Genomic DNA, 26,620 nt, shown 5'->3' with positions numbered 1-26,620 from the left:
AGAGGTTTCTGTCTGTTAGAAGATGTTTTCTCTCGCTTGCACTTACAGTGAGATTTTTGGGAAGATGTTATTTAAATCCACAAATGTGTATTCCAGTACTATATAAATTAGAGATGCCAGGGTAGCTTGAAAGGGCAATGTAAAATTGCAGTATCTGACACCAAACGGCTGAGAAACATTTAGGACATGCAAAGGAGGAAGCAGGAGAATAAGAGGTTTAGAAATATAGCCACTGGGCCTTGGATCTTAACAGATGGTTTCATCTGCAGTGAGTCTGCCACTTTATGTGGCAACTTGTTCAGGGTATTTTGTTCTTAACTTGAAGGAAAGTTTAATTTTATATGAGTTAATGTGATGCTCTTTCGAATGGACTTGATGTTGCAATATCACATGGAGACCTCTGAATATAGAAAGGATGCAGAAATCTGAACAACTAAAAATGCTTTCTTTTACACCTTGTAGTGGACTTACATTGGGATAAAAGCTTGTTTGGAGTACTATTCTGTAATGACATATATTTTGTGCTAGTGACACATAGCTAAGTATGTGCTACATTTTATACGTACACGCTGTTTTTAATGTTCAGAGAAAACCTGGGGAAATGTCAGGTCTGTGATAACCTTATACCATAGGGTTATATATCTGCAAAACATGTATGAGCCAAAAAGGCATCAGTGAGATCAGTGATCAGTAAAATATCAACGTGAATATATGAAAAATAATGTAATATGTGCAGTTAAGTTTTTACAACATGTGCTATATATTTTTTATGGAAGCCTACTGTTTTTGGCAAGTTTTGGTATGTAATTTTATCATGATCTATCAGCTTAAAGTCCACGGAGTCAGCCAGACTCTGTGTGTTACCTTCACAACAAGAACTACAGCTGTGAAGCCACAGCTGCTTCCCAAGACAGTGAGAAGACAGTAGGAAATATGAGTCTCCCGCAGTACTAAGGGAGACATCACATCTGGGCTGCACTGCATTCCTGGACAAAACTTAATCATGGTCAGATCGAGGCTAGCACCTACCGTTGAAGTAGTTTTATGGATTTCTCCCAAGTTTTGCTCCCTAGATTTGCTCCCAATTTACCTATTTCCTTACAATTAACAGCAACAAATGTTTCTAGGAGAAAATATTAAAACTAACGAAGGATGATGGTTGGGTTTGTTTTTTTCCGGAGAAGTTGTGGCTTTCTTTTAGAATGGCTTTTATATCTGTTTCTTCATATGCCTCTGTTAGGATTGACAGCTGCTTCAAACCACATTTTTGGGATTCTCCTTCTAACAATCATACATTCTGTAAGGAATACTTGTCAATTGATTCTTTAATTGATTAAACCCGAATTCCAAGGCATTTGTAGTTGTTCAAAGATCCCATGGGATGTTTTGCAAGGAAAAATGTGTGAATCACAATGTATAATATGATCAACTGTGTTCTGATGCCTTTTTTCCCCTATTTCCCAGATTTTTAAAGTTAGATAGAACTCTACTGTTAGATAGAAATCTTAATGTTGCTCAGCATTGCTGGCATCTTTTGACTTGTTTCTAAAGTGCCTGTAAGGTGTACAAGGCCTGGCATCTGTCAAGAGAAGTCCTTTTTACAAGGTTAAGTATTTAGTTATTTAGTAACATTGATCCAGTAAAATTCTAAACAACCCAAAAGCCATGCTAATTCTAAACAAGCTAAGCAAAATCATCTCCTGCTTCCCGTCACTCTAAGATCATGTTTTTAAGCTGAAATGGAGATTTAAAGAGATTCTCAGAAGGGTAGTTTTGGAAGAACAGAAGTAAGAGTAATGAGGAGGCTGCAGTGACTTACAGATGCCATCTGAGCCTTTGCTCTTGGTGTCATTGGCTTTGGGGTACTAGAGCAGACAGCAGACGTGCTGTGCACTCTGTGCTGATGTGTTTCTGTATCTTCAGGCTCCAGGTGCTTGTTTGACAGGCCAGTCGTGAAGAAATTAAGTTGGATGGCAAACAGTCAGTCTGTCACTTTCCTCACATGTGAAATCTTATGGTTTGCCCTTCATCTACCATGGGTTTTAAAACTAATGTGACTGAAAATGAATGTGAAGTCCTCCCTCCTTACCTCAGTGGTGACATGATTTCTTGTGTAAGATAGGAATGGGATGTCATATTCAGCCCACATCGTGTGGGAGTGTAAGTAGCTTTTACCGGAGTAAAGGTGACCTACTACTTCTAAACTTGACCAGTTTCTTTCTGTTTTTTGAATGCGTTTCTGTTTTATAAGGCAATATGTGATAATGAGAAGGTCAAATTATGAATAGGCTGGATTGTAGTTGTATTGCAAACTAAGCCTAGCCTTGGTCATATGAGGTAGATTCTTCTTCTGTGCTTACTTGTATGCAACAGGATTTCCTCTGACCTTGACCCCAGACATGCCCTTCATTTTGTATTTTGATTCACTGAGAGTCAGAAAGTCAAAAACCATCTAGGAAGTACCAGTTTTGAATGTGAAAGTGTTAAAAATTAGGTAAAGGGAGAAATAACCTGTGGGAGACTTTTCTTGGCACAGTCTGACAGGGGATTGCTTCTGTGTGCTAAATGACTCCCCTCTTTCAGTGTGAGAAAGAGAAGCCCCAGCTGAATGTCTTCTCCTGTAGTTTATCTGTGGTAGATTTCTCAGTTGACCAGGGATAGTGTTTACACACGTGAACGTGTTGTCTTTATAATACCAGCTATTGTCACTATTTTTAAGATTATACATACTAGTCCTGCAGACAGTTCACAGTAAGTTCTACTTTGACACAGGCCTAATGAAGTCCTTTTCAGTCTTCTTTAGTACCATGTCTCTTCCTGCTCTGTTGCACATTGTATGCCCTTATGTGTGCTTCACAAATGCACTGTAAAATACACTTGTTTTAAAGTGCATTAGCAGGCCAAGTCTGCATTTCAAGGTCGGCTCACAAGTGTGAGGACTTACTGTTGTGCTGTATCAGGCCTGTTGTAGAGGAAGAGTTCATTCAGACAGAAGGGGAATACAGTGCTTAGACCTTGGGGGACGGGGGCTGCTTTGGGGTAATGACATCATGTCTGGTTATCATGGAGTCTGCCTCCGTGTTGGGCTGAGATAACTTTGTTCTCTGTTGCAGTGGGTGGTAAAAGCTGTCAAAATGATGGTATCCAACTGCTAGACACCTGCACCTGAACTTCATCGCTTTTTAACTAATTGGCTTGATAACCATCTCCTCATCCCTCTCCTTTTGTCATAGAAGAAGCAATATTTTGAATATTTCAAAATATTCAAAATGTCAAACCCTTTTTCTTATGTGACCATCCCCCTGTCAGTTCTTTCATTGAAAAACTTCACCTGTTTCTTTAGGTGTTGGTGGATGTGGTGACTGGGACCACCTGAGCTTTGTGTTCCCTCAGCCTTGTGTGATGACTCTGGAGTGATCTGTTTAGATACTGTCATTGTCGCTTTCAGGCCAGCTGTGGTGGTCAGCACAACAGTGCTGTTTGATTGACCAATAAATAAAAACATAACCTGCAAAGCAACCTGAAATTATTTTGTCATAGCATGCCCAAATTGAATGAACCATGCTCACCTACAGAGGAATGTCAAGGACATGTTTTCCTGCAGCATGCTTGAAACTAGAAAGAGAGCATAGCAAATACAAAACCTATTTCTGCAACATTCTTGATGTTTTGTTAGAAAATGAAAACATGGGTCCTACTTTAAGTTTAGTTTTAGATATAAGGCAATTTTAGAGCAGTCAGAGGAGGAAGGAAGTCAAAGGTGGTAAAAGGGGGGAGGAATGAAGTTTGTAAAAATAAATTATATACAAGCTTTGTTTTTCTATATGCAATTCTGGATTAGCGTTGATATATAACACTGGTGGGAGCAAAAGGGAGAATGCAGGAAATTCTGTAGCAGTTTAGACATGTGGGCTCTTGTAGCCCAGAATCCATCTCTGGCTGTGGACAGTGCCAGATACTTCAAATAAAAATTGAAGGAGTCTCCCTCATAGATGCAGTTTCCCTCCAAATTCTAGGGTAGAGATAAGTGTAACTTGAAGGCTTGAAGTGAACTTTTCCTATAGTGCCTTGTTTCGCTGGAGGTCTTCTGGATGCCAAAGAAATGTCTGACCTCACTGAGCTTCCAGGTTTAAAAAAAGAAACATCTCAAACTAATAGAAAGTATTCTCTCAGGTGTCTTTAGGTAGATAAGCAAAATAATATATACATAGATTTTTTCCAGTAAGTTAAACTTAGTCCTTAAAAGAACGAGTTATTTATATTTGTGGTCACTTTAACTCCTGTATTCACCACTTCATACTAGCAGAATGGCATTGTGGAAGGTGAAAGTGTCAGTAATGATGAGATACCAAGTATAAACTGTATGTGCTAGCGAATATGAGCAAAATTACATTCTCATAAAAGCATGTATTGTTACCTCCTGTATCATTAAAGCTTTCTCTGCTTTTAAAATAGTGGAGTAAAGGACAACACAAATATGCATTTTTGCGCAGATGATTGTTAATAAAGTAGATATTTAAAGGGAATCTATTAAATTATCAAAATGTGTAAGTGCCTCTTTATGTACATGTATACATTTGTCTACGTGCTTCTGCATTAATGCACGTGTACATATACATTCAGTATACCCACTGATGCACTGAGACATAGGTACATGTATTGAATTTGTAAGGATTTAAAAATCCTTACACTGAATCAATTTAAATATTGTGATCATTATCATAAATGAGGAAGTCTGTTCATGGCAAGGGGGCGTTAAGTGTTAATGTTTTTTTCCATCTCAGCATGGTTCAAGGTAAAATATAACTACCTAATGACTGGGAAGCCAGTTAGCATGTGCAGTAGTGCTGATGGATAGCATGAATGAGAAACATGAATTCCAGAGCTCTTCACCTTTTTATTTATATCGAGAGCATTACACAATCATTTATACTTTGATGACCTTGTGGTTTCATAATGCCTGCCCATCGCAGGAAAGCAGATGCAAGAGATTGCTGAGCTGAATAGCATTGCCCCTTCAGCAGTGTGTTCCAGGAGTGCCTGCCCGCTTGTTTGCACAGGAGAGATGAAAGTCAATATTGTATTAATCAATTAGGTTCTGCCTTTGTGTCAACCGATTATTAATGAAGCATTTGTCCTTCCTTCTTTTTGGATATGGAAGAGTCTCCCGGGTAGCTTCATACCTCAGAGCTGGGCAAGCAGTGCTTCTTATGTGGGCATGTTTGAAATCTGTGAGCTGGATACCTCTACTTCCATTCGCATTGAGTTATGATTTATTTTGTGGATAACCTCACTGATTTCAAGGTAACTGCTTAACGTGAGTAAGAATGGCATGGTCTGGCCTGTGGGACTTGAATGTCTAGAACAAAACCCTTCTGTCACACAGGAGTTGTCACAGTGTCACAGACTATCACAGACTGAAGCTTGCTACCACCTCAGGTAGGACGTCAGTGACTGTCAATGAAACAGACAAAAAATCCTACCGTTGTGTGAAGTAAAATATTCAAGTTCCGCAGGAAGATACACAAACTGGAGCCACTTTTGTGGTTGTTTTGTTGAGTTTGGGGCTGGACATTGGTTTCCTCTTCTTTTGTTTCCAGCTGATAGTGGAGGAGGACGTTGCATCACAAAGTGCAGCCCATAACTCAGATGGGCAGTGAACAGGTGGTACATTGTTTGTCAGGCTATTTCATATCATGGAAACCATTTGTCCAGTTTTAGATTGCTATTACCAGCAGTGTATCTTTTAGTTATGAGAAAGAGAAGAGGTTATTTAAAACGTAGGCTGCCCCCGTTTGCCTTTCAGAACATGCCAAGTGGGTTTTAAAAAGGAATGCCTAAAGATCCCAGACATTTTTCCATAGGTTGTTTAATGCTACTCTCATTTATTTCCAGTGTGGAGTGAATAGGTTAAGAAAGAGCTGGCTCAGCAGTTCAGTTCAGTGAGGTGCTTATATTTAGAAATGGTGCTTGAGTCTCAAGTGGGAATGAGCAAGGACAAAGAGGAGGACTAGTTCTGATCTCCTGGGTGTTCTTCATTTTTATTGTCTATATACAGCCTGCTTGGATGTATAGCCAGGACCTGAAGGCTGTGGAGCTATTATGTGTAAAAAGTGGCATCTCTCAAGCATCTCTTCAAGTCACATTAAGAGACAGAGGAATTATATATGAAAGTCTCCAATGGAGAATTTGCTGGGGAAAGGGTAATATAGAAGTAGGCTTTGGAATGCTTTCTCCTTTTGAATTGTAGTGGCTAATAAACTCTTATTCCTTCAGCTGATGTATGATGGACACTCTTGGAACAGAAACAGCCATGTTTCAGCAGTAGTGTGGCAGTAGTGCTACTGGGGAGAGGCAGTCATTCTTCTTGCTCATGGTCTAAATGGCAGCTCAGTAATTGAGTCAATCTGACTCTGTTTCTTCCTTCAGAGGACAGGACTTAGCAGCTGCATAAGGGACGTCTTGATGCTACAGCTAGCCTGTGGCAGGGGCCGACATGAGGAACATCCTCGTTATTCCTCTGCCACCAACAACTTGCCTCATGTGGGATCTTGTACTTTTGTGCTCATAGACTGCTCACATTTTTTTTTTTCTCTGATGCTACTGTCTTTTTAAACCTATTGCAGTTTGCCAAGAATCTAATCTATATCAAATGAGATCTCATGATAAATGACCTGCTAAAATATTCACTGATTTTCTCTGATTGCTAGCTTTAAGTTCTCAAACTTTTAAGAACTCTTAAAAGCTGTCATAACTCCATTTTAGGATGCTGACTGTGATTCAAGCTTTTCAAAGTGTGATAAGGACTGCCAGTTACAAGGCAGTATTTTCTAGGCAAGTTTATATACAGAGTTTGTTAGCACTATGGATTTTAGAAACTATGGCCGTAGCTGATTTTATGTCATTCATGTCCTCTGGCTTTCTCTTTATTCTGCTTACTGCTAATGATTGCATAGACATTATGTAATAACCAGTAGTCAGATCTTCCATACTTTGTGTGATGCTTATGGAATTTTGCTGTTCCTATTTAAAATAAATAACTTCTATCTTTGAACCGTCAGCTTCCAACTTCAGCATATGGGGTCTGAAGAATCACTATATCTAGCAAAAGGGAAGGAAAAGTTCAAATAGTTCAGATAAAGGAATTCTAATTATTTAGTTAAGTAGATGATGTGTCTCTGTGTATAGATTTCTTCCCCAAAGTACTCTGTAGGTAAAACAGGTGAATAAGAGCATGAATGGAGACACTTTAATTTAGATAGTTTTGTTCATTACAGTAGAATTTCTTGTAGTTGTGGACATTTTGCTTAAACTGTGGGAATGGTGCCTTTACCTTAAGACGTGCTAACAGACAATGTTCATATATTTTTAAACAGGAGATTGTTCTGATCTTACTTAGACTTCTTCCTCTTACAGGTGATTGTCAGCGAGGCATTCTGAACTTCTAGTTGGAGGTTGGGGTGTTTTCTGTGTTGTGTGTGTGTGTGTACTGGTGAGAGGTGCTTTTTTCTTTCTCTATCCGCAAGACTTCTCCTTGTAGAAGGAGATGACTTACTCCAAAAGGAATATAAGCGCATTTAATGGGAATCGTATGTTCTTCTCAGTGATCCAACAGTCTGCGGAGCTGTTTGCCTTTGGTAGCAGAACTGTTGCTCATTTTGTTGTCTAATGATTTGTTGTGATAGGTCTGTAACTACATAAGTACAGTAGTATGGATCCAAAATCGTATATAACTTGTTCAGAAATAACACAGAGAGATGTCATGGAGTTTGAGGTGCTGGAGCTCTCTAGAAGCATCTTCTTTCAATGTTCACTGCATAGCTTATTTCACATGCGTTTATGGATAAATTAGACATTTCTGCCTGTGATGCTGCAGATGGCACTGACTGTGCAGCATGCCAGAAAGATACAGAAATATCCCCTGCAACATCGAGTGTTTTGAAGAGGAAGCAAAAACTGGGACTTCTCCTAAAATACATTTCAAATACTAGTTTTCTGAAATGATAAAAATTAACATTCCAGCTGTACTTACTGCTAATCTTAAGGTTATATGATTTTGACAAGATTGCAGTTGAAGATCTTACTTCTATTTTTGAATGCAATGTTAATGAAAGAAATATATATATTTTTTTTTCCTTGTCAGATGCTTCAGATGATGAAGCAATTGAGAAACCAAGTGATGAGACAGCAACACATCAAGGTCTGGATTCCAAACCTGCTGTGACAAAGAAAAAAAAGAAGGTATGTAAGTTTAGCAGTTGTGTAGAGAATAGAGATGATATCACGTAGTAAAGTGTAATCCCCACTGATTCACTATAAAAGGATGATTTTCTTCACTTTTTGCCTTATCTGATCATATAATAGGAATTTTATATATTTTTGAATTATTTTTGCATTATTTAGAAGTGGTCTTCAGTGCATTTTGATAATAGCACTTGTTTAGTGCTACACTTGTCTCCAAGTAAGTGAATGCCTAGTGATAAATGCCTGAGTGGTGCTACCTTGTCGTTTTCCCTCAGCTTTTCCTCTTCCTGCACACAGAAGGTCCTGAAAGCTATGTCTTAAATGTTGTTCAGCTTTACATAGAATATACCCAGGAAATGGCAGCAAGGTCTTTGGCAGTTGGCATCACTGTAGCAGGAAAGAATCATGTAGACCATAGCTGATTTCAAGGAGTCTCTTGTTTGAAAGTTAATTTCTTCTGCTTTCCTTATATCATACATGAGAACAGACTGAATGGCTGTCAAGTTGCTAAAATGACGTAGGAGACTATTTCTCCTTGAAGGTATGAATGTTAATTTAGATCCTAGGTCAGTAGTAAAATCACTGTATGATGCCTAGCCAACAGCCCATGTGAAAATCCTTTGTAAAGCTGTTCTTTGTTTAGTAACAGAGAAGTATAAGCAATACAGTAGTACTTACCATGCTCTTGGTGTCTTTCCAAGGGGACCAAAGGTGAAATGAGTCAAATGTCTTAACTGATTCCACATTTTGATCGGGAAAGAGAAAACTAAGTAACATAGGAGAAAGTTGTATTGCCTTTGTACATGCCGTCTCTGAACATCAAATGCAAGGAATTCAACTCAGTGAGGATGCCTATGGAGCTGGTTGCGTTGTTTTGTTTTGTGTTAAACAACTATACAACTATATTCAATTATGTATTTAGAACAAAGTTAAGATGTTGTTGTTGGTTTTTTGTTTTTTTTGTTTTTTGTTTTTTTGGAGGAGTTGCTTTACCCATTCTATGAGAACATTAGAAAGGATATCTGACACAGGTTGCCCTGCTGAGGAGGTCTGCTCAGCTGCAGTAGGCCTCTTGCCACAACTCTTTTGGTAATATAAAGAACATCAGTCTGTATTTTTGGAACATGGTAAATTGGTGTTTAACCACGAAACTCCTGGAGGCAATGGTTTGTGGGAGCTCAGTTGCCTGTGTTGTTGCATATCTTTTAGAGCAAAACTCTTGTGAAGTTAAATCTACTAGCTCTACTAGCTTTCTCTAAAGAAAACTAGTAGTTCTGTAGTTCCAGTGCGTGCAACACTCTATCCTACTCACTCATTTCTGCCTTATTCATGGGCTGGAATCTATTCAGCAGTGGTCTTGGCATGTTAAAGCCAGTCAGGAGACAAGCAACCAGAATTATGAACATTTATGTTTCCAGTCTGCAGACTGTCCACAGAGTTGCAATGAGATGAATAATTTGTCTCCAATCTGAATGGAGCATTGATGTGTTTACTTTGTCACAAGCTCCAAAAGTCAGAGTACATGGCTGACCTAGAATGTAAACTTTCACACACACACAAGAATGTTTTCACTTTACATTTGAATTTCCAGTAACTTGGCAACTTGTTAAGAAAAAAGTTGTGTTAGAAATATAATACAGGAAATATTTTATGTTCTGCCTATGATTAACAAACAAGGAATTTATAACATTTTAGTTCATAAATCAGCGGTCTCAGCATAAATTTCCTGTTTTCTGCATTTTAAGAACTTCCATATAAAAATAGCATAAAAACACAGAGCACAGGGGAGCCATGTCAAAAACCAGCAGGTTGTCTGCTTTGTGTCTTGCATAAGAAAAACATGTAAATGATTTTTTCCTAAGGGTGCTGTGCAAACAACTATTGCATGAGTAGGTAGGCAGCTAATATTTATCTAAGGGTCAGAAGTTCAGTTAGATCAGATACTTAAATATTTTAGACTGCAGATCATCAAAGACACGTAGATTTACAGCCATTCACCACCATGAAGTTTATTTTTCTCCTATGCCATTATTTTTAATGTCTGAATAGGACTTGCTAACAGCGTGCCATGCCTAAATACCTATATATGCTACTGTAAATAAGGGCTTTTTGACTCCTAACATGGTTTTCAGAGGAAGTAAGACTTACCCTGCAAGCCTGCTGTGTGCTTCAGTTGCAGTTGAAAGAGAGGGCTGTACACTGTCTTCAGAGAAGAAACTGTGACATTCCATGATACTTCTAAGCATTTGAATGGAAGGTTTCCAGTGAGGAAATTTTGTTTCTCTTAGAAATCATTTTTCAGCTCTGTTACTTTTATACCTTCTTTACATATAATCTGTTTGGGAGCATGCGTGGAGTTCTGGAGATGTGTATAAAACAGTTCACACAACACGTGATGGAAGAAATGGGCTCAAAATGAACAAGACTGTTTTCTTTATACTGAAAGGGTCATTAATAGTGATGATTCTATCTAGCATAAGGATCCATCGTATTCTATGGGAAGAAAGAGATTCAGGTTCAACCTCTTTTAGCTTTTTGGTTTCTTGGTAGTATCTCATGACTAAATCAATCCAAAGGCTTGTTCTCTGCATAAAAGCTAATGTCAAACATGGAATTTATGATAGTAACACCTGGCAAGTGGTCTTCAAGGGTCTGTGGACAGCTGGAATATGTAAGGATAGATCAGGAACTGAAGGCAGAAGGTAGCTCTGTTTCAGTCTCAGTGTCTGGGAATGCTAACAGCAGGGATAGGAACAAAGAAATGTATGGTGTTCTTCTTAGAAGCACTAGAATCTGAGACAGGACAGAGCTTTTTAAATGTATATAAATGTATGATATTTAAATGTATATATAAATAAAACACAAAACTTACGTTAACCCTGAAACGCTTTTCAGAGATGAAGTGAGTTTGTGCTTGCAGTCAGTTCTTTGATTATTCCTGACAAATCTTTACTTGTTATGGCAAGATATAGTCCCTGTTACAAGTTCTTATTGATCCAGGCTGTGTTATGTTGCAGTCCTAGCTGTCAAGTGCTTTGCTGGCTCCGTTTAGTCCCCAGCCACATCTGCTATGGTAGTTCCTAAGTATCATTTGAAGCCTCAGACAGTTTCAGAGCTGTTTTTATACATAACTACTGCTTTAGCAAGTTCATAACTTTATCACACGGCACAGAAAACAGGAGCAATCAATAGGTCATTTGTTTGTGAGTAGCATGGTGGTTCCCTGTTTGCTATATCTGAATTATCAGGGGAAGCAGGGGAGATAGGAAAGTGAGTATGGAGAGGCACAGACATGCTGGCCAGGCTCATGTAGAACAAGTGATCATGAAGGGCTGTCCTGCTGCGAGAGCAGCACAGGAAGCATTCAGAGGGGCTCAGCTCTTCTGAGCCTCTATTAATTTTTCTCTGGCCCTGCTGAAGGTGCCCTAAAAAGGGTATGAAGGAGTAGCTTCTCTGGCTTCTGATAAGACCCTCTTTCCTGCTCATTCTCTTCCTCCAAGCCCACCCCTGGGAGCACCGTTGCACCCTGAGTTTTTAATGTTCCTTGTGATGAGTCTTCTCCACTATTTCTTACAAGAGCAGATTTTTTCAGCTGAATGCATCCTAGTATCAGGGATTTCTTTCTTGAAGCTCATTTTCCCCTTGCACTTTGACAAATCACCTATTAGTTATAAAGTTTTTATATGTACACTCGTTTGTGTTACCAGAAAGTAAACATCCCTCAGAAGGAAAGAGAGAATTGCTGTCTTTAAAAACCTGTGCCTTACTCCCTCTGGTTTGTCTTTTATATAAATCCTAACCTTGGTTTATGTGAGCAGGGACTCTTACAAATGGATCACTTCAGCCTGCTTGCTCAGGTGCAAAAGTAGGTTAATAATTGCAGCATGTGTTGGATGAAGATTATTCTGAAATGCAACATGTTTTTTTGACCCTGCATATTTGACCCTGTCTGCTATGAGGAGGCAAATACGGAATGGAGCAGAACAAATTTGAAACATGTTTTCCTGAATTTTGCCTTACAAATGTCAAAGGAAATTCAGAGCATTGATATTTTCCCTTTATTGTCTCTCAGTTCCGTGATATCTTGCACCATCTGGATGCTCACGTTAGACTGGTTGTTTTAAGGTGTTATTGGCAACGTTTAGAAAAACGATCATGTGCAATAATAGCAATTAAATATATATAGTTGTTGAACTGTTTTCTTCATGTTTGCCCTTTTTTTTCCCCCCCGTAATTTATCAAAACCTTCTTTCCACCATTTTATGGAAGCTTGACTACAACCTGTGTGTTTCAGTATCCTTTCATTCTTCTCTTGGTTACAACAACATAAACCTCAATTCCAAAATTACTCCAGACTCAAGGCACTGTAAGAAATTGACTCTTTCTACAGGTAGGAAGGTTTGGTTTTGTTTCTTTTTTCCCCTTGCCTAGCATTATATTTCCTGTATTTCCTCTTGCCTCCCTGTGGCGATGTTTTTTATCCCAGATGATCAGGTATGTAATGCTGAATCTTTATCACTTCTTATTAAAATGTGTTTTGCAGCCTACCGAGTGTTTTCTCAGTCAGCCTGAAGAAACTCCAGAGATCACTGTAAAAGCAAAGAAGCGAAAGAAGGTATGAATGCCCTGTTATGTACCTGGGGACTGAGCAGTGGGTGTGCCTGCTGTTGTGAGATTCCAAATTGGGGTAACCTTGTTGCTGTGTGAAGCTACAGAGTTTTTTGGCCTTTATTTTAGAGAAGAATAAAATTTCCTACTCTTATGACTTCACTCAGATTATCCATTCATTACATGAACTGAACTGCAGAATTGTGCCTATGCTCTTCTCAAGAGTTGTGCGTTATTTATACCCAGCTTGCAGGAAAATGGAACTATCAAAGAAAGATGGCAGTTCAGTTTCTGCAGAATCTGCCCTGATTCAGCTGTGTGAACAGGCTCCAGCATCCTTTGCACCAAGAACTGCCCTTGTTCCCTCTTCTCCTGGCATAAGTATATAAATAAATCCTTTGGGCTGACCATCTGGCTGCGCTCCATCCTCACTCAACAACAAACACAGTCTGCTGTCTAGATGGAAATAATATGGCACTAGGCAAGTTAATTGTCTTCTGGGACAGCCTGTGTTAAGTACTTGGCTCCCTCACAAGGCAGAGGTGGCTTTTTCATGTTATGTCAGGCCTCTTAATCAGCTAGTGAATGGGTAGAGGGGTAGAGTTGAATTTGGCTTTAAAAGCAGCTCTGGCAGAAGTGGCCATGGAGCTTGTTCCACTTTTGCTGAGTGAAAGCAACCCACAGCAGAGAGTGGTGCACCAGCCCTAGGGAAAAGACTCCCTTCCTAGGCAAACAACAAGCATTTGGTTACACCTTTAGCTTCACTAAGTCCAGGCCTCTGAAATGATGTACACAGCCTCTTAGCGAATGTGTCAGGAAGTATTTATCAGATTGATCCATTGTTTCCAAGCAAACTCCTCTCATGAAATAGGAGGGGAGGGGGAACAACAGCAACAACAACAAAAGAAACACACAAAAAACACCTCTGCTTTTAAGCATGTGGAACAAATTGAAAGAAAAATAATAAAACTTCCTGTATCTGGGCCATTTCCCCGTAGCTCTCCTCAAAGGAAGAGAGTTTGTTCAGGTGTCCTTACTCTTATGGGCTTTCTCATTAGTATCAGGCTTCTCCTCTCAAGAGTGCCATAATTTTTTTGGAGGAATCAAGTGGTCCAGTGAATGACATAATGGTCCTGAGGAATGACAGCTTACACTGAGTTACCAAGTGAAATGAGCCCAACACTTCTGTGTTATTGTCTGCTAAACCAATTATTCCCAAATGCAGGTCACTGAAGAAGCTGGAGCTGGAGAAGAGTGTTTCCCCTTAGGGCCCTGCCTTTTATATTGGCTAGGAATAAGAAAGGAGTTTGTTTGTGGACCTTGCAATAGCTGCGTGTTCTGTAGGTGGCCTGTGGCCCTGCAATTGTTGACAGGCAGAAAAATGTGACAGTGTCAAATGGCATTGAAGCTTGGGAAGGAATACTGCAGATTCAGGTATTACAGAAGCCTATCAGCCATAAGTCCACTTCCAGTGAGTCTTCCAGTGACCACAGAGGGCTTTGGGCCACGCCAAAGACAGACCTAGAGGAACATATAAGTCCCGCAGTTACCTACCACCCCTCTGCAGCTGCTATAAGTGGTTCCAGGCCCGTTTTGTCTCTCTACAGGCTCACTTTTCCTCACAGATGCTCTGTTGTAACCATGCTGCCCTTCTGCTCTTCACTTCCAGGCTTATACTGCCACTCATCTGTATGGCAGCAAGTTCAGCTTAGCTTTTACAGCCAAGAAACTGCAAGCAGCCCCTTCACAAATGACTTATTTCTCAGTGAGAATAAGAAAGGCTTCAGATCCATTCTGTTCTTTCCAGAATGTATCTAGCCTTGAAAATCTGCTGTATTCTTAAATGCTGGCAGATAATTCAGATAATGGGAAGCCTGGGCTGTTGTCACTCAATCATCCATTTTAATTATGTGAGGAAAATATCGTAGCATTATCTTTTCAGTGAAAATTCAAACCTGTTACTTGCTAACATTCCTAGGGTGTACAACATAATCATTATCAACTCTTCTCCAACCTCAAAAAAAAAATAGTTAGGTTAGAAAAAATAAGACATTTTGGAAGAGCAATACAGCTGCTAAACTTTTTCTGCTTGATTTCTGATTTGGTGAGCTTCAAACTCAATTTTATCCCTGGTTCTATGATAATGTATATTGTGAATCTAGCTGACCATCTTCTCTTCCCAAAGAGATGGATAGTTACCCTTTTTAACTTAAAATGTAGCAGTCTTACAGTATCATTTGATTCCTGTTACTAATGCTTTAAGAACAACAAATTAAAACAAATGGTGAGAAAAGTCAGCTTTTGAGCTGCTACAGCAGTAAAACCCACAAAAGTGCCTCTCAGTTACATTTTTGTTACAGAAGCGTTTCAGGTAAGTGAACAGGACTTCCTGTCTTCAGGGCCACAGGCCATTGTGTCAAAGTATCTGAGCTTGATTCAGAAGTCTGCATTACTACTAAAGACAATGGGAATCTTGTCCTGTTTGAAGACCTTTTTCTATTCAAGCTTTTGTTAATGCAATTAACAAAATTTAATTTTGTTAATTTTAATTTGTGTGCCCCGGTGGCGCAGTGGTTAAAGACGCCGCCTTGCAACACTGGGGCCCGGAGTTCGAATCCCCCCTGTGGCGCAAGTGGTAGAAGTGCCGCTCTGCTACACAGAGGCTCGAATTCCGGGGGCTGGACTTGATGATCTCTAAGGTCCCTTCCAACCCGCACGAAACTATGAAACTATGAAACTATGAAATGCAATTTGCTGTATAAAGTTGTGGAAGAATGTTTATTTATAATGATGTTATCTATGCTAAGAGCAGATATGATAGAAATAACATACTTACACCATTACTTGTCTTTTTAGAAGAAAATTTCTGATGTTCTGGAAAAGTCTCCTCCAAAACCTGGTGTCCCTGAGGATCTACAGAATCTGCTTAGTCAACACTTCGGTACAAAACGTTCAGTGATTGAAATAGAGGAATTAAAACTGCCAGGTAACTTGTCCTATATTATATATATTTATTTATATATAATAATATATTTATTTATAATATATTTATTTATTTATATTTATATTTATATATTCTATTATTATTATTGTTATCATGACACTAGTAAGTTCTTTTTCTGTATTTCTGGGACAGGCCTTGTGAGTTGCACTATTTGCTTGAATATTTGTTTCTACCATGAATTACTTCACTGCTAAGAAGAGGTGTTAATTTCTTTGAAACAAATACAAGTATTTCTTCATGTATTAGATGTGAAAAAGGAAAAAAAACAACATGTAAAGAATGTGGGTTTTTTTTATAATAAGGTATTAATTTTAGGAGGTTGCTTTTCTATTAGAAATTGTATGATTCCTAATTAGGATGTTCCTTGATGCTGGCTGAGAAAGGCTTTGAAAATATACTTCATTTCTAGGATTATCCTCATCTACTTAAATGTGTAATAGGAAGACTGAGAGGAGTAGACAAAGAAATAGCGAGATGTGATTCTGGTATGGTTATGAAATGTTGAACACAATGGATTTTCAGGGAGTGGCATGAAAAAAGATGGTAGTTTTGGTCCAAGTTGAAAATGAACAAGTTTTAACCATGACTAAGACCCTCTTGGTTTTATTTACTGCCTCCAGTTCAAAGTTAATGATAGAAAAGCCAAAACAGGAGAGAGCAGGGGTAGTTTCTGTCTGTCAGCTTGAGAGTGTATTAGAGATTAAGGCAATGTTCTCTGCCTCTTTAGAGATGAAAAGACACTGTCATTTTCTAGGCATTATTCCATTATTTGTTGAGAGTGCATATGAAGAAGAAACTGTCTGGTGACAAACCTGCATATATTAATACTTCTTGAACTGTAGGTGACCTATCCCATATCTTCTAGCCCAGCAATGCTTTTTTATTGTTTAAGCCCGGCTTTCTAATAAATATGCTTCTCTTTAGGATCATGAGTTGACCATTCCTTTTTCTTTGGGCCAGGTTCAGCTTTCTTATTGAATCAAAAAAACTAGAAAAGACCTGTGTAGAATGCTTTCAAAAGCTTATGTTAAATATTTCTAGGCATGTAGGGATTTAGCAAATAATAAATTGCTTTGGTTTCTTTCTTATTGAAAGAGGTGTTTAGGTTAGTGAAGTGATCCATTTCCACATGGCTCTAGGGTTGGATGGGGATTTTTAATCTTTCTTTTTGTGCTGGGAGTTGGAGGCTGAGAAGCCAAGCAGTTCACTAAACTTCTACCGCTGTCAAGTCATTCACGTCAAAGCATTGAGCAAATAAGCAACTACTTAGAGTTGTGTGTTCTTGTTAACTGACACAGTGCAGAAGGTCGCATTTGTAGTCAGCATGATCTCTTGCTGCATGCTGAGGCTGTGTGGGTTTTCTCCCCCTTTCTGAAACTTTGAATAAAAGTTGTTATTACTAAGTTTTGCTGGAGTGTTGATGAAAAGTCGTTAACTGATGCTTGTATGCTTTAGAAAACACCTTCTGAATGGTTTAGTCAGTGATGCAACTCAGTGTACTCAGAACAGCAAAACCACAGCTAATGTATTTTGCCACTGAGGAATAGAGTTCTCCTACAACCAAAGGTGTATGGTACTTTACCAGTCTCTGCCCTTCCCCACCAGCATCACACACATCTTTTAAATGTAATTTTAAAATTAAATCAGCTGTTGATATTTCAGTTGTACACATTCAACTCCTTTTGGAGCTGGAGCCCCAATAAATGTCAATCTCTGGTTTTAATGGAAAGGACTGGGGCAAAATAGAAGTTTTTGGCAAGGCAACACCAATTAAATGAAGGATATAGTGACAGAGAGTGGCTGTTCCCAAGAAACTATACAGGCGGGCTCCATCTACAAACCAAGTTTGTCACACTGTCTGCTCTGGTAGAAACCATGGACTGACACCATCCATGTGTGCCATCCATGTGAACATAAGTAGTATGTGTAGGGAGACCTCTTGAATTTAGTTAAAACATGTCAGCTAACATCTCATTCCAGAGAGAGACACCCTGAGGTGCAGTGCTTCGTGCAAAATGGCAGCAAATATGTGATTTCCTGAGTACAAGGTCGTTAATGCTGTGAGGGAGAGTACTGTTCCATTAGGTAAAAGACCTATAACAGCTATGGCAAGTTTTCAAGCCATCTAATTTGAATCAACATTTTTAAGAACCTCCTTTTTTCTATAAAGGCACTACAGAAAAGAACTTTTCTGTCTACCTTAGTTGGGATGTTGTCTTTCTTCCTAGCCCATATAATGGGCCTTAAAGGCAAATAGCATGTCATCTATGGTCCTTTTCAGATTCACTTCCTAATAACATAGGTGAAAGACAGGCAGTCAGTAGGAAATGAAAACAGGTGTACCAGTGCAGTATAGGTGCTACTGTTAGGGCTAGTATTCATAGGTAAATTGCCACAATATGCAAGGCCAGAAAGTAAAGCCAGCTCACTGATGGGTGAGTGACCAGTATCTCATTTATTGGTAGATTCTTGTATTTACACTTTTGGCTAAAGCCTTTGCTTGACTGCGGTAAAAATATATGGAAACTTGTTTTAAACCATGTGATCACTCTTGCGTTCAGAGTTTAATGGTCGGATAAAATGGAGGAATTGTAAATGGATGGTGAAGTGTTACCTTCATTGATTTATCCAATTTAAAGCCTCAGTTACATGAGATGTTCTTGAGTCTTTTTTCACATGAAGTAATGTATTGATGATGGATTTTAACACCCATATGATTTCATCAGTGTAACTGACCAATGACTGCGCCGCAAGCATTTAAGCTCTTTTTTTCCGTTGTTAAAAATACATCAACAAAAATATTTTCTCCTTTGTATTTCCAGATTCTTGCTTTTTGCCAGCCAATGATCTCACCCACAGTTTTTCTTCATACCTGAAGGAAAGTAAGTTAAAATGTCGGCCTGGATGAGATGAAAGTTGTGTGAAAAGCATTATTTACGTGCTATTATTATAGCTTTTATCTTCACTCTCAATTATTTTTAACTATGAAATTATTTGTTTGCTTACTTGTTTTGTGAGAGCTGTTTTATTTTTGTTTTTTGGACCTAAATGTTTTAGAGTTTCTTGAAACTGCTTGGGTTTATTTGTCATAAGTTGTTTGTCGTGGCTTCTTGAATAGATATGTATTATCTTACAGTAATAGTTTTGCCACTGCCTCCTGACATGAATCAAGAGAATTATTGTTCTCTTTTACCTATTTGTGTGAACACCTGGTCTGGTAAATGTTTCAATTGGTTTTACCTGGTACAAATTACCATATGTGACAAATTGAAGACAGTGGGCTTGTTGCCTTCCCAAACATTTATTTTTAATGTTATCTAATTTGTTCAGCATTATAATATTTTATCTATCTTGGGTATTTCATTTTCCAGTTTCTCAGCCATGACTAAATGTGAAAGTGCTGCCAGAGATCCAGACCTCATAGGAGTCAGCATGTGTGTTCTTGTTACTGGCTGCCATTCATCATGTACTCTTGTAATTTAAAGTTGTGGCATGTATATAAGTAGTACTTTCTCTGAGTGTGTATGTGGGTTTTTTCATTGCAGTTTGTCCTAAGTGGGCAAAATTCCGGAAGAACCACAAGGAGAAGAAGTCGTTGGTGATGCTGGTTATCTGCAGTTCTGCCCTTCGTTCCTTGGAACTCATCAAGTATGTTGATAGCAAACATTATGCTGAGATTGGCTGTCAGTCAGAGGTTTTGTCTTGGAACCACAGACATAAAGGCAAAACTGGGACACTGTCCTCTGCTAGCCAACAAATTTGCTGACTGAAACTGATGCAATATCCCTTGCTGCTTTAAACTGTGGGAGTGCGGTGTTTGGTTTTAGCCTAAAGTGACACTTAGTAGTTCAGTTGCATGGAAGCACTATTTCTGTTGAAAAACAAAACTGAAGTGTAACCAATCTGGGAATAACATGCAACGTGTTATACGTGGGAACAGAGTAAACCCATAAAGCATCCTAATCCACAGTAGAAGTCACGACTGTAGGGTTATGATGGTGATAGCACCAAAAGCAATGATACAAAGCATTGCATAGCCTCAAATGACAATGTCTATGTCTGGCCTGAGTTCCTTCAAATCTGTGTCCATGTCTTCCTTTTTCCTCTCTCTCCTTCCCTGTGTCATTCCAAAAGACTTGATGAATTAATGTATACCTTGGAGATTTCATGGTTGTCAACTGTGTCTTGACCCCGCTCCCTAAGATTTGCTCATATGCTGTACAGAAAGATAGAGTTGGGAAGTTTATGCCACACTTATAAGCATAGACATTGCAGGTGTGACTGTAGTGCTTAGCTCCTGTATGCAGATATTACCATCTGTGTGGTTTATCTGTATACCTGTATATAAACCTCTAGACTAGTGCAAGAGAAGTTTGAAAACATGGCTCACTACAAAAAGTATACAGAGAATGTCTTAAATGAAATTCCTTAAGTACTAACTATATAGTCTCCTGCTTGACTAATACAGAACGCAGAGATCTTAGTGCGTACTCAAATAGACCATCAAAAGAATAAGTCAGGTTTTCAGATGAATGAGTTTTGCTCCTCTGGAACTTGGACAGTCTGAGCAGGAAAACATGTGGCAGGCCAGGCTTTCCCAGCAGCCATGCTGCAGGAAGATTTTGCAAAATGTACATTCATCCATACACAGCTCTTTCCTTTGCCTGCATGCACATGTTCATTGATGCCTATATGTCAGTACCAGAGTATTTTTTTAATTAGAATTTGATGATTAGTAGGTTTTGAAACTGTTGGCTGTGGAAGAACAAGCTGGAACTGTTCAACTTTATCTGAGAAGCTATCTAAGCAATATTGCCATCTACTGATACCTGCTGTTGTATTTGTCCAGTTGTTTATCACTGCAAGTAGTGAAGGGAGGCTGTACGTAGTGTTCGGAGTACTAGCGTGGGCCACTGGGAAACTGTGTGTCTCAAGTATGTTGAGAAATCCTGGCTAGTTTTGTTTTCCTCCTGTGTGGTCCTATTCTCAGCCCTGATACTTGCATTTCCTTCTTCATTTTTTTTTTTTAATTTATTTCTAGGTCAATGACAGCATTTAAAGGTGACTGCAGAGTTCTGAAACTGTTTGCAAAGCACATAAAGGTAAGAAAGCTGCAAAGGTGATAGAAGAGCTAAACAACTAACTAGTGTTAGTTAGTTGGTTAATTAGGTTATCCAGTATTCATACATGCTAGAGAGCACAAGTTGTGGGAATATGGGAATTAATAAGGTGGAAATTTAGCCTTTGATATAAATACTGTCAAACACAAATGTCACTTGCTTTGTTTCATTTTTTCCCAGTGTCATCATCTTGAGGGAGTTTTGAGCTGACTCAAATTAGTTGGTTTTCCAAATATTTACAGAGAATTTGTTTAAATACTAAAGAAAACCTACTGTTCTCACTTCCAGAAATAGTTGGTGCAGTTGCAGGTATTCAAAGCTGAAAATAATTCTAGAGAAGCGTGATGCCCAGCTGACTGTTATGCTCTCCCCAGATAGATCGGCTTAACAGCTTGATAGATGAATAGCGTTTGTTACTAGATAGTAGTCTAGAAAGAGATACTGTGTAATCTTGAATTTATTTCCAGCCTGGATATGCTCTTTGAGAAGAAATCTGAAACAATTGTGGCTTCACTGTGGTTTGTCTTTCTTTGAATCAGATAAAAGAACAGATGAATATGTTGGAGAAAGGTGTGTTCCACATTGGAGTTGGAACTCCTGGGAGGATTAAAGCACTGGTGGAGCAAGGTAGGAGAAAAAGGAGGATTTTTTCAACGCTTGATCTCTCACAGCAAGTAAGACTTTGAAGGACTTAGGTTGGTGTGAGTCCATGGATTTAGGAACTAAGCACTGCAGTTCTGCTTTTCCTCTTCTACTATGTCAGTCAGAATGAGGTCAAGATTATATAACAGTTGATTTAATGAGCACTTTAAGCTGGAATAAATTGGTGTTACAAGAGAAGGGCAAAGTTGCGCCTCCCCTACAATCAGTACCCACTTAGTCACTCCATCCTGTCTCTTGTTCTAGCACAAAGGTATGTTTGGAAGCTCAGTGACCTGATCTCAATTAGAACTGATCCCAATTAAAACAAAACCAGCATGCACATAAAATCAGGTAATGAACAGGCAAAGGTGGGGGACTTCCTCATTTGGCAGAAATATTGATTTATGCTGACTTGAAAATGATTGCAAAACCATGGTGTAAGATTTAAAGTTCCAGGAAACCAAACACTGCAAGTAAATCAAAAGCTAGTAATGGCAGAAGTCATTGTATCATGTGTCACTCTGAGCTCAGTGTAAATTTTTGTATGGGGTGGAGAAGATCTGCTTGCTGATTTTAGTTATGATTTGTGTATGATAAAATGAAATACATAAATGTCCTTTTCCCTTTCAAGTTTTACTCACTCAGTAGACACCATGTACACAAATTAAACAAAAATGACAAGGCAAGGCAGTTCTTTCCATTCCTCTTTCTAAGCACTGCCTTTCCCAAGCTATCATTTCTTGATATGAAAAACTGTGGACTTGATGTAGAAGACTGAGGGAAAATAGAAGAGCTGTTGGAGGGCAGGTTCAGAAAGGACCAGGATTTGTTAGGAGCATAAAGGAATCCTTCAGCAGCAGCACTGACCTGACTCACATTCGCGTAGCACTTGGTCCTGTAAATTCCTAAACGTTGTTGATTCACATTAATAAGATTTTTCAGGCTAAGGTCCTTGTAACTTACCAGCTCCTCGTAAGCTGTGGAAATTCAACTCTTGTGGTTTCATCAAGAGGAAGCTTGAGGAATTACGTGCTGGCAGGATGTTAGCTCCTGAGAAGCCTGGCAACAGTTCTGCTTTTGTGTTTATCTTCCAAAAAGGCATAGGATTATGTGGTTAAGGGAGTTTGCAGTGTCACTGCATTAGTTTTCCAAGCACAAATGTAGTGTTCAAAGATTTGTTTCCTTGAGAACAGACAGCAAAAGATGTAAAACACAAAAAATGATGTTGATAAGCACGTATTATATTGTCTTTTTTAGATGGCCTATGTTTGAACTCCACGAAATATATTATTCTGGATTGGAACTGGAGAGATCAGAAACTAAGGAGAATGATGGATATCCCTGAGGTATTGTATGAGCACCTGTATATATAATATTCTGTGTACTCAGTGCTTTTGATTCCAGCACCTTGGTCAGTAAGGATTTACTTCTGTAAAGCAGACTTGGCAGTCTAGAAACACAAAAACAAGTCAGTGTTTGAGTCGCAAGTCTTTACTCTCAGATCTCAAAATTACCTCTTGAGGAAGTTGGTTTCTTTTGTTATTGTTGTTGTTACAGGTCACAGCTGTGACTGATACAGCTGTGCTGTAAATTTCGGCTGTTTATGCTCGTTAGTTGTTCTGCCTGTTCCTGGGAAATTCTCAGTAAGGGGACTTCATGCAAAAACGTTTCCTCAAAAATTAAATACAGCCTTGAATGGCATTTATTGGTCTCTGAGAGTAACATAACTTTGTACAGTCAGTACCGTACAGTTAGTTTTTGGAAAGAGGTTGGTTACAAACTATGTAGAACCATCCATCATTTGTAGTCTCTTTTTAAAATAGCTCCCCGTGCTTTTTAATTCTGTAATCAAACTTCCACATTAACTGCTATGACAAGATACTTTTACCATATGCTGTGGGCCATCAGCTGGTATCCAGACAGCAGAAATAGGTGGATTCCTCTAGTAGTCCTTGCTAGAAAGCTTCCATTTGACTGCATGTTTTCACAGGCTGGTACATGTTCTACAGTGGGAAAAGACTTCCTTACATGTAGATAGGAAACTGTTTCACAAGTGAAAGAAATGGTCAGTCATTTCTCTGCACCTGCCTCCATCCTTGAATGTGCTGTATAGTCCCCCACACACAACAATGCAGCTTTCTAATAGTCTTTGATAAGGCACCCTGCAAAAAATACACTGCAGAAATGAAGCAGAGAAAAGAACAGCTATGCGTACAGAGGCAAGGAGGCTCCCTCTTGTGGTAAATGCTTGAGAATCTTTTGTACAGTGCTAGCACTGAACTGTAAGATTTTGAAGAGCAGAGAACCTGCATTCACAGGCATATTGTCTCAGGATAGTAGTACAAGTGCTGGTGGCAGTGGGACAGATATTTGCAAGTCAGCTCAAATAAATATATGCACAGTAGCCTATGGGTGACCCATTGAAAAAATAGATACAATATTGATAACATTTGATTTGGGGATACTGCAAACCAGAACCATCTTTTTCAGTTCTCTGTAGGTAGAATCACAGCACAAATACAGGTCAGAATTTTGACTTCGGCTCTATTTCATTAAGGGACAATGACCATTGGTGAACTTATAGAAGTAATACTCAGGGTTAGTTTTAGATAAAACTAAGTGAGAAAAAATTATATATATGTATGTATGTATATGTATATATATATCATATATAATGTTAATCTAAGGGTAGATCCTTTATATATGGTTACAGAATAATGAAAACTGTCAAATACTTGCTAATATTAGTCATGGGTTTTCTCAGAGAAGAGATGATTTTTAGTGCTGGTGGCACTATTTTTCCTGTATTAGTTGTGGAGGCAAAATTGTGCTTTAGAGATGGAAACAAGGCATAGAGACACATTTCCATTGCAAACATATCTTTGTCAATAATTTCTTTATATGTTTAAGGTGTTACAGTGCTAAATTTCCTTTTAGTTATAATAGTCTGTGTACTGAAATGTGCAGAAAACAGTAACAGCTGGAAGAATATGTACCTTGTCTACTCATGGGTAAATCCATCGCTTCATTTTAAAGGTGCAGACTAGCTGCTGTTCCTGTCCTCATCTCATCTTCAGTGGAGAATAATGTTCAATGTGGTGTAATCTGAAATGTGTGTGTGTTTATATATATACACATATGTATAGATATATATATATACACACACACACATATATATACATATGCATACATATATATACAATTAGAAGTACATGAATCCTTTCCCATGATGGTATTCTTTTGTATTCACTGAATGGATGATGGGTGCTTTTTTAGTTGCCTTTACATCTCATTCATTAATGCTGGTGGATTCTTCTTTCTGTTTTTCTGTCCTTCACTGCATTCACCTTAAGCAGTGGAGAGAAGTAAACTCACAAAGAAACCGAAGGTCAAATGAATGAGTTTATCAGGCTGCTTTTACAAGCTTGAATTACACTATAATGTAAAGGTTTACATAAAAATCGATCATGTAATTTCAGATCTGAGCAAAGGACAAACTTTTCTCTTTGGAATTTTTCTCTATAGAGGTTGATGACCTGTCTCAATTCTTCAAATTATTATTATTATTTTTGTAAGATTAACATACAGCTTTTCAAATATTTTGCTACACAGTTTATTATTTCCTTCTAGAAGCAATGTAAGCACTGAACAAGTTTCATGTTTTATTAAAGCAAAAGGGTTTGTAAGAAATATAGTCTAGTTAGACTTTCTTGCATTCTTGTGCACATAAGGGTATAAACCTGAGGAGAAGCCCAGAAATAAGTTATTCATGAGCAGGAAGAATGAAGCTATAAGGAAATTCTAGGCTTACCACAGTGAGAGAATCTTCTGTTCCTGCTAAAATATGTCATCAGTTCTTACCCTTGTTTACATTTGTCTTTGATCTTTAGATAAGCAGTAAGGTACAGTAATATCTGTGCTATAAACCGAAGTACTTTGCATGTGGCTTAGTTACACCTGACCTTCATGCTCACTTTTATTCAGTAGTCTCAACCCCAGACATTGTGTGGCTGCTATAGTGCAGGACTACCCTTGGTCTCATTGATACACTGTAAAGTTCTACAGAAATCTGGCAGCCCAGGATCAATCTCTTGCTGTGGCAAGTTTAATCAACTGTGCCAATTACTGTGTAGCTATGTTAGATGAGACTGCAACGAGCTGTAGTTGTACCTTAGGACTTCAGAGCAAATGTTAAAGCAGAGGCCCCATGGTGACCTGCAGCCCCTCACGAGGGGAGTGGAGGGGCAGTGCTGAGCTCTGCTCTCTATGACAGCAACAAGGCCCAAGGGAATGGCATGGAGCTGTGTCAAGGGAGGGGCAGATGGGTGTTAGGGACAGGGTCTGCACCACAGGGTGGCGGGCATGGAACGGGCTGCACAGGGCTGTGGGCACGGCACCAAGCTGCCAGAATTCTGAGAGCTTTTGGACACTGCTCTAAGACATAGGGTTTGGATTTTGAGTGGTGCTGTGTGGGGCCAGGAGCTGACTCTCAGTGATCCTTGTGGGTACCTTCCAAGTCAATATATTCTGTGAATCTGGGAAAATGGAACCCTTGTAGAGCTAGTGGCACTGTGAGGGAACTTCTCCTTTAATTTCTAGTTTGATTGTAAAATACCTGAGTAAGTAAATAAAATCATGGTGTTTAGATGAAGCTTTACCATTAACCTTTGATGCTTTCTTTGAATTTTGTTTTCCTCAGATAAAGAAAGAAACAATTGACCTACTGGAGATGAGGATTATAAAGCTGTGCAGAGAGGGATCTGTGAAGCTGGGACTCTTTTAATAGTTCTACCCACAAGGAAGTGGTTTACAGGTGGATTTTGCTTCTGTCCTGTCTGCAAGTAGTCAACAATGATTAAATTAAGAATTTTTAATTTTCAGATATGTTTGATGCAGAAAGAATGTGCTGTGTAAGTTTATTCTGAGGTTCCTTTTAATAATAAAGACAGAAGTGTTATTTGTACTTTTTTATTTGGAGTCTTTTATTGTACAGGCAGTGCAG

General features: G+C 38.8%; 1 protein-coding gene across 3 annotated transcripts in view; it reads left to right on the top strand.

Moving 5' to 3' along the window:
• CMSS1 (cms1 ribosomal small subunit homolog) overlaps window positions 1-26,581 on the top strand; it is a 208,215-nt gene extending 181,634 nt beyond the window's left edge. For all 3 annotated transcript variants that reach the window (XM_015876868.1, XM_015876876.2, XM_015876859.2), the window contains exons 2-10: window positions 8,144-8,241; window positions 12,788-12,859; window positions 15,709-15,838; window positions 18,679-18,738; window positions 19,402-19,504; window positions 20,898-20,958; window positions 21,516-21,603; window positions 22,876-22,964; window positions 26,318-26,581. In XM_015876868.1, coding sequence (XP_015732354.1) covers window positions 8,144-8,241; window positions 12,788-12,859; window positions 15,709-15,838; window positions 18,679-18,738; window positions 19,402-19,504; window positions 20,898-20,958; window positions 21,516-21,603; window positions 22,876-22,964; window positions 26,318-26,401 — 785 coding nt within the window. In that variant the 3' untranslated portion in view covers window positions 26,402-26,581. The remainder of the gene's footprint in view (window positions 1-8,143; window positions 8,242-12,787; window positions 12,860-15,708; window positions 15,839-18,678; window positions 18,739-19,401; window positions 19,505-20,897; window positions 20,959-21,515; window positions 21,604-22,875; window positions 22,965-26,317) is intronic.
• The last annotated feature ends 39 nt before the right edge of the window (window positions 26,582-26,620 follow it).

Source organism: Coturnix japonica, chromosome 1, assembly GCF_001577835.2.
Source record: "Coturnix japonica isolate 7356 chromosome 1, Coturnix japonica 2.1, whole genome shotgun sequence".
Taxonomy (NCBI): Eukaryota; Metazoa; Chordata; class Aves; order Galliformes; family Phasianidae; genus Coturnix; species Coturnix japonica.
Note: the sequence above shows the minus strand (reverse complement) of the source record. Positions and strands in the feature narration are given on the sequence as shown.